Here is a 9,036-nt window from a genome sequence, read left to right as displayed (position 1 = left end):
TATATATATATATATATATATATATATATATCATGCTTTCTTGATCCATATCTTAGCTATGGTAAATAATGCTGCAATAAACATAGTTGTGCTGGTAGCTTTAGTATGGTCTTGTTAGTGATCATTTCGGTAAACGCCCAAAAATGGGATTTCTGGGTCATAAGGGAGCTCTATGTGGAGTCTTTTGAGGAACCACTATACTGCTTTCCAAAGTGGTTGAACAAGTTTACACTCCCACCAACAATGCAGTAAGGTTCCCTTCTGTCCACATCCTCTCTAGCATCTGTTGTTATTAGAGTTCTTGATTATAGCCATTCTACCTACGGTGAGGTGGTATCTCAGTGTTGTTTTGATTTGCATTTCTTTTATGGCTAGGGAGGCTGAGCATTTCTTCATGTGTCTATTGGCCATCCTTCTTTCTTCTTCAGAGAAGTTTCTCTTAAAGTCTTTAGCCCACTTATTTATTGGGCACTTGTTTCTTTGGAGATTTGTTGTTGCAAGATTTAATTTTTTGAGTTCCAGATATATTTTGGATATGAGACTTTTGTCCATTGTATGGCTATTGAAGATCTTCTCTCAATCCATGGGCTTTCTATTGATCTTTCTAGCTATGTCCTTTGCCATGCAGAAACTCTGCAATTTCATGCAATCCCATTTGTCCAATCTTTCTTTGATTTGTTGTGTTTCTGGGTCTCTTTTAAGAAAATTTCAACCTGTGCCAAACAGACCTAGGGTTTCTCTTATTCCATCCTGTAATGTTTTCAGAGTGTAACACTTACTTCTTATTTCTGGTTTTTAACATCTTAAGTACTTGGTGTCTTGCAAAGTTAGGGAACACTACATATCTTATAGGTACCTGTTAAGAATAAATTTGTTCATGAATATAAAATTACTGAGAATAAGGTTTCAAACTAGGCTATTCCAATCTTCAGATGCAATGTATGAATAAATTCTATGCAAAGTGATACGGCATTTGTTATCTAAGCATTAATATATTTATACATAAATTTATTTTCTATTAACATGTTATTAAAATAATCAAGCTTGGGGCTGGGGAGGTGGCTCAGTGGTAGAGAGCTTGCCTTGCATGCCTGAGGCCCTGGGTTCTATTTCTCAGCACCACAGAAGCAAAAAGAAAAAAGCCGGAAGTGGTGCTGTGGCTCAAGTGGAAGAGCACTAGCCTTGACCTGAAGAGCAGAGGAACAGCGCCCAGGCCCAGAGTTCAGGCCCCACGACCAGACCCCCCCCCCAAAAAAAAAGCCAGTCTGGTTAAAATAATCAAGCTTTAGACACAATGGTGATTACCCACCATAAATATGAGCAAGGGTAGTCTAAATTCATATCTGAAACTTTCTGGCAAAATCTTTCATTCAATAAGCAAATATATAGGGTGATATGCAGATATATACAAACATATAAACTGAAATATGATAGGTTTCAAAGGAGATCTCAAATAGTATAATTTCTTAGAAAGACCAAATCAAAGTTCAGCTAAATAAACCATCAGGAAGCTGGTATCCAAAGTGGGTGGGGTGGGGTCAAAGGTAAAGGAGTAGATAAATGGAAAGAAGGAGGAAAGTATAGTTAAGAATCCAGTGTAGCTCAGACATGTAACCCTAGCTCCTCAGAAGGCTGAGTTCTGAGTATGATCACAGTTCAAAGCCAGAGGAGACAGCAAAGTCTGAGGTTCTTATCTCCAATTAAACACTAGAAAACGAGAAGTAGAGTTGTGGCTCACAGTGATAAAATGCTAGCCTTAAGTAAAAATGCTCAGGGATAGAGCCTAAGCCCTGAATTCAGGCCCCAAGATTGACAAAAAAAATCCAGTATATATCCTACAAAATTAAAATGAGAGAGGAAAAGGAATGAATAGAGGAGGGATGGGTGAGAATGTTGAAAGGGGTGACATTGATCAAGATGCATTGTATTCATAAACTTCTTTGTTAAATGGCAACTCTTTTGTACACTACTCAGTAATCATTGTTTAAAAAAAACTTCCATTTATTATCACCATAATTCCTTACTATCTGCAGAAATAAGTAGTTCTCAATCAAAAAAATCACGTTAACTGCTGTATCAGGTGGGATCTGAGGAAATATTTATACTTTATTGATACTCTATTTATTGGTAACCTATAGATTGCCTGTAACCCCTACACTCAGTATCATAGTTGTGTCTACACCAATCATATAAACCAAAGCACATACTATTACTACTTTAGTAATCTGTGATTGTGACACAGTGATGAATATTTTTGCTCTTATTCTAGAATAATATTCACATTGTCCTCCTAAGTTTACATAGAGGGGTCTAACATTGACCTGGCCAGAAAAGGCTGAATCTTCCATTTGAACACTTGATGAAGAACAGGGTCCTGCTGTCTATTCCCAATTTGAGCTCAGACACCAGGTGTTCTCATCATTGCAGATGAAGCTCACACTTGTGGGCTGAAAATGCTACACCAGGCCTTTTCTTCCTGTGTGTAATGAGTACAAAGACATATAAATCATTTGTCCTTAAAACCAAGGACAACAATCATTTTTAATATGGTTCTGTTAGTTTTCTCAGTGTGAAACTAGACACAAAGTAAATGGCTATTGAACTAGTTTGGAAATATAAACATCAGTCCTCTGTCATAGAGTAGATTCTAAAAAAGTCTCAGAACTGGAGTGTGATGATCAATTCTACTTGAATGTCCAAAAGAAATGTAAGCAGAAATTCAGATACTTTCACATCAATGTCCATAGCACCATTATTTACAATAGTCAAAGCGTACTTACAGCTTACATGTCTATCAATCAATGAAGAAATCAATAATAGCATGATGGTATATGTGCATAATATAATTCAGTCTTAACAAGGGATGCCATTGTGATATATGTTACAATGAAGTTGAAGCTTAAAAATATTATGCAGCCAATGGCTCATGCCTGTAATCGTAGCTACTCAGGAGGCTAAAATCTGAGGACTGCGGTTCAAAGCCAGCCTGGGCAGGAAAGATCTTAAGACTCTGATCCCCGGTAAACCACTCAGAAAACTGGAAGTGTCTGTGGCTCGAGTGGTAGAATGCTCACCTTGAGCTAAATAGCTGAGGAAAAGCACCCAGGCCCAGAGTTCAAGCCCCATGACAACAACAAAAAAAATATGCAAAGGGAAATAAGTCATACAAAATAGGATACATATGATTACACAATAGCACAATTTGTATCATGACACGTTTCTGTGATTCCATGACCTGTCAAGTACCTAGAAAGGACAAATTCATGGAGACAGAAAGTAGAATAGCAATGACTAGAGCAACGACTTCAGTCTGTGACATGACAGAAGTTTTTTAAATGGATAAGGACGATGCTCATAGAACTTTGTAAATGTGCTTAATAATGCTGAATGGTACATTTTTAAATGGTTAAAATTGAATATTTATGCAACATTATCAGAGTGGTAAGTTTGATGTCATGTATGTTTGGCCCCATTGAAAAAAACAACTGACCAGATAAATATTTTCTTAAAAATGTTTCCTCCTATGACAAACACTCTACTAATTATAGTGTGAACATTGTTTTTCCTTATTAGTAGGAGTTGGAAAGTGCTGTCAAAAAAAAAAAGTTCTAGAGGTAGATTTAGACTTTCACTAATAGTGATTATCAATCCTCTCTCAGCACTTAGCTAATCTGCACCTTAGTTTTTCTTTCTTTCTTTCTTTCTTTTTTTTTTTTTGCCAGTTGTGGGGCCCTAACTCTGGGCCTGGGCGCTGTCCCTCAGCTATTCAGCTCAAGGCTAGCACTCTACCACTTGAGCCTCAGCGCCACTTCCGGCTTTTTTCTTTTTGCTTATGTGGTGCTGAGGAATAGAATCCAGGGCCTCATGCATGCAAGGCAAGCCCTCTACCACTGAGCCACCTTCCCAGCCCTGCACCTTAGTTTTTCTAGTTATACTATGCAATAGAATTACTATGATAACTAAAATTTAAATGTATATAAAGTGCTTCATAAACTCAAGCAATTATGCAAGTGGATGTTGGCAGTTTTTATTCTTTGGAGAGTTTAGTCACAATATCTAATCTCCAAAATGCATGTGTTAAAATTTTGTTTTGTGGCTAAGATTTGGCCATTTTTAAAATTATTATTCCCTCTAAAACATATATTCCATAATTTTAAACTTTAAAAATGCTGCAAAATGTCCACATTTATCACTTCCATATTTTTTACCATTCTTATAATTAATAAGTCACTAAACCTTTCCATTTAAAATAAATTAAACTTTTTAAAATTAATATTTTTGTTTTGTTTTGGGGGACCATAACTGAGGCTCGAACTCAGGGCCTGGACACTCTCCGAACTTTCTTTTGCATAAGGCTAGTGCTCTACCACTTGGGCCACTAATTTAATTGGAGATAAGAGTCTTATGGAATTTCCTGCCTGAATTGGTTTCAAACTATGATCCTTAGATCTCAGCTTCCTGAATAGCTATGATTTCAGTGTGAGCCACCAGTAGCTGGCTTCAACTGGACTTACTTTTACTACCTTTCATTCACTGTTAGCCTCCTTGTATATACCTTAGGAAGAAATAGCAACACCATTATCTTACAAAAGGAAGCACAGCTTTATAGTATATCTAGAAGGAAAACAGCTTGTTTATATTTAATTACAAGTCTTAGAAAATAGTTATTTTACTGTTTTCTGTCATCTTCTATTCCTAATCACAGAAATAGCTATCAGTTTCTACACTGTCAAACATGTAATAATAATTTCACATACCATTATATCAACCTGGTTTACCTGGTAAACCATTTTAAAGGTGTAACCATATTGAAGTAAGTATTTTAAAAGTTGTATGAATTTCTTGCTATACTATTAATTAATGCAGTTTAAATAAATGCCAACTAAGTTTTTTTATTTTCCTCCTTAGTGGTTATGTCTTTGATTATGATTACTACAGAGATGATTTCTACAATCGGTATGTGATTTACATCCTTGTTTCATATTATTTAAATTTAAATTATATTCTATATTTTATGCATTTCATATATCATGGTCTTGATTCAAATGTTTAAAGTAACATATTTATGGTTAAAAATGAAAGAAAACATGCAGTCCCACTGAAAAGTGATGTAAGCAAGTTTTACAAATTTTATTCTAAACATTGAAGAATAGCAGATGTTGGATATTTAAATTGCTTAAGCCTAAATTTTACCTTTTATATTTAGATAATATGAAATTAACTTTATATAGCATTAAATTATCTAATATTAAATTATCTAAATCTTCAAGTTTTAGTCTCTTTTTGAGTTATTATTCTCAGTGCTGAGACAGTTATTAACTCAGAAAATGCCTTGAAGACCCGGTTTGATGGTTCATGCCTAGAATCACAGCACATGGGAAGCTGAGCTGTATAAGAGGGAATTCTGTCTCAAAAAGAAGCAAGACTGGAGGAACAATTGAAGTTGTGACATTGATCACGATGCATTGCACTCATAACCTGACACATGCAGTTGTAACTTCTTTGTATAACTACTTAATTTATAAAATAACCAAAATAATGAAAGAAAAAGAGAAAGAAACAAAGACAGAGGAACATGGTTTTTTTGTTGATACCTCCCACAAACCTGAAATTATAACTGACTTGTTTGAGAGGAAGTCTTACAATTTTTTTTCCTACATCTAACCTTGAAATACGCTTACTCTTTAGCTGAGATTACAGAAGTGTGCCACATCCAGCCCATACCACATACATTTTCTTCATTTGTGACAATTGTCTTTTTTTTTTGTCCAGTCTTGGGGGCTGAACTCTGGGCCTGGGCATTGTCTCTCAGCTCTTCAGCTCAAGGCTAGCACCCTACCACTTGAGCCACAGCACCACTTCTGACTTTTTTCTGCGTATGTGGTGCTGAGAAATGGAACCCAGGGCCTCATGCATGTGAGGCAAGCACACTACCACTGAGCCAACTTCCCAGCCCAAGTTTTTCTTATTAATTTTCTCTGGCTGCACTTCCATGGGTTCTTAAATGAAGCAATGTCAATATGCCTATGATCAACTGTCTCTAATAATTCTATTTACATTTAATTTGAAACTCACTGCCAGTGTGATAACTCTCAATACCTTTTTATTTTCATCTTTGTTGAATATTCTTTCTTTTAAATTTATGGTTTGTGTCCAAAAGACAAGGACTCACATCTATGTTATTACTATGTGTACATGAACTGAATAATAAAAGAACAGCAATTGATCTTTGATAGATTTTGCAAGTAGTTATGTGATTGGCCACTGGCCATGATATACATTGACTACTTACAACCTTATTTGGCAATGATAAATCTATCAGCAAAGTACACATTCTATGGACTTAATTGGAGGTTTTGTTTTGGTATCCACAATTTGATTTGTGTTGTTGGAGAGCTGGTGTTAACAAAATATTGATAACTGAAATACATACATGCAAAGAATCATGCAACCTGAAAAAACTTGATAATCATTAGACAAAGTAAATACAATAAAAAGATATAGATCTTTAAACCTTCTAGTTACAAGTAGTCTGGAATCAAAGGAAGTCTAAGGGATAAAAACGAACACCTAGAATAAATATTGCAGTACATTTCAAGGGAAGACTATCATTTGTTCCTTTGAAAGGTTTTATTTTCTCTGCTCCAGCTTCATAAGTCCAGTTTCCCTTCCCACCTCAGCTCTTTCTCTGTGCTTTTCTATCTGGTCAGCTCTCTCTCTACCACCTCCTCCATTTGACTTTATCCTTGACTTGATTCCACAAGGGTTCTCTGCTTTCTCTTGGCACTCATTACTGGGCCTTGCCATGTGTCTCCTAATTGAATTGCTCTAGCTCCTCCAGTAACAGTGCTTGTTTCAAGTTTACTTTCAGATGGCAACAATAAAACTAACTTTTCTTATCATTATTTTCTCAAGGATTATCAATAAACCTCACTTATAATGAGTCCTCAATTTGTTTTCCTAATTCATCTCCTTAAAGATAAATCATTTTGACTAGATCACCTAGGTAACAAGAGACAGAACTGCCAATCATAACCTGGTCATGAATTTTCATGTCAAAACCCAGTGTCAATATATAAAACAGAGAAGAAGCATATCTGTGAGTGACATTGGCCTTAAGGAAAATCCAACTTACAAGTACCCTCAGATACTATTATACTCTACTACAGTAATTAATTTCACTAGCTGAGCAACTGTGTGCCCTTATAGACCAAAAATTAGTTTTATGGATTTTTTTCTCAAATTGTTTCACCATTTCAACAAAATATAAAATTTTAGGACCAGACATGGTGGTGAATATCTGCTACTTTGAGGCAGAAATATAAGGATTAAGGACAGGGAAAAAGTACAAGACCCTATGTGAAAAATAATTAAACCAAGAAGGGCTGACACTATAACTCAAGTTACAGAGTATATGTCTAACAAGTGCAAGAATCTGAGTCAAACCCTAGTATCACCAAAACACAAAACTTATTTTAGATATTTAATAGCTTGCAACATTAAAATGATCCTGTTTGCCATAAAGGAAAGATAATACAGAGACTGGCTTCACACCTTCCAAAAATGTTAGTTTTTGAAAATTTAAGGACATTTATCACCAAAGCTTTGTTTTTTTCCAATATACATTAACTTTTACTGTAACCAAAGTTTTCCATTATTGTAGTTTGTCTTATTCTCTGGCCATATGAAATCTTTTCTTAACCTATACAATTAATGAATTTTTACCTAAAATGAAATTTTCTTCTAGAAGTTAGGAGGCCCACTATTTGATCTAAAACTTGGAGCAACTCGGTTTTCCAATGGTCTTATCTTAAAAAAAACTCAACATCTACATTTTACTGTGCATAAATCATAACTCACTAAGATCTAAGATAGAGGCTAGACAAAGGATACAATAGACAGACAAACAGACAGGCTTTAACTTCTTAAAAGCAAGTGCTTCAAATAGTCAAACTATCACAAAATCTGAAACTCTAAGATGACTCTCTACCACAAACAATTTTCAAAATCATTTGTCATATAAAATGTGTTTGGCTGCAAGTGTTCAATACATCAATATGGTGATGTTGCTTCAACTATCTGAACAGTCTGTGCTCTTGTTCGTTTATTTTTTAATTCTTGCGCTTGACTAGGAAAGAAATAAGCATCTGCCACTTATGGAAATACAGACAAGCTGGCTGTTAAATAGAATCTGTGAAAGCGAAACAGGCTAGAGGCTAGAAACGGATAATAGAATACAGTCACTCAAGGAATATTAGCTACATTAAATCCTCCCAAGCTACTCACCTGCTCTTGTATTTATGGATAATTTTAAATCTTTTTTGAAGTTGTTCAAACTTGTGCAAGTTATCTACTATTACAAATGTGTTATCTGTTATGTAGGCATTAAATTAATTTCTAACTCATAAGATTTCAGTAAGCATCTTATATATACATTTTTCTAATTTGGGGAAGAGAAATAACAAAATGCTCACCTAAGGATACAGGTTGACCCACTGTAACAAAGATATGTACAAGACACTATATTGAAAATGAACTTTACAACTTTGGGGTGGGGAGGGAGGAGTTGAGGAGGTGGGGTAGGAAGGGAATGGTAGGAGAAAAACAAAGGAGGGGGTAACAATGTTCGATAGGAAATGTACTCATTACCTTACTCTTGTAACTGTAACCCCTCTGTACAGTATCTTTACAATAAATATATATTTTAAAAAAAGATTATAGTAAGGCTTAAATGACCTGATGTACATGTAATGATCATCATTATATGTAGATCTTTTATTGTTTAATCAGTATTAATTAGTAACAATTACCAGTAACCATGAATAATAATGGTGAATGGATTTCTTTTTCTGATATACATATAACAATAGTCCTATGATTAAGGAATAAAATGATTATTCAGTAATGCATAAAAGTGTACTGTGAACATTTTATTATTTGGCCTAATAACTCATCTTCACAGTCTCTATCTCCATGTAGCTAGAATATCACTAGACCCAACTGTTAGTTAGATTGGAGTTTCACAAACTTTTTGCC

At 34.9% G+C, this 9,036-nt stretch overlaps 1 protein-coding gene across 1 annotated transcript in view; it reads left to right on the top strand.

Annotated features, from left to right (window-relative positions):
- The window catches only part of Ralyl (RALY RNA binding protein-like), a 672,761-nt gene that overhangs the window by 580,735 nt on the left and 82,990 nt on the right, over positions 1-9,036 (top strand). Inside the window, exon 5 of the mRNA XM_013012428.1 lies at positions 4,909-4,956. Coding sequence (XP_012867882.1) covers positions 4,909-4,956 — 48 coding nt within the window. The remainder of the gene's footprint in view (positions 1-4,908; positions 4,957-9,036) is intronic.

Source organism: Dipodomys ordii, unplaced genomic scaffold (assembly GCF_000151885.1).
Source record: "Dipodomys ordii isolate 6190 unplaced genomic scaffold, Dord_2.0 Scaffold17, whole genome shotgun sequence".
Classification (NCBI taxonomy): domain Eukaryota; kingdom Metazoa; phylum Chordata; class Mammalia; order Rodentia; family Heteromyidae; genus Dipodomys; species Dipodomys ordii.
The sequence above is the reverse complement of the archived record's forward strand: the minus strand, read 5'-3'. Positions and strand labels throughout refer to the sequence as shown.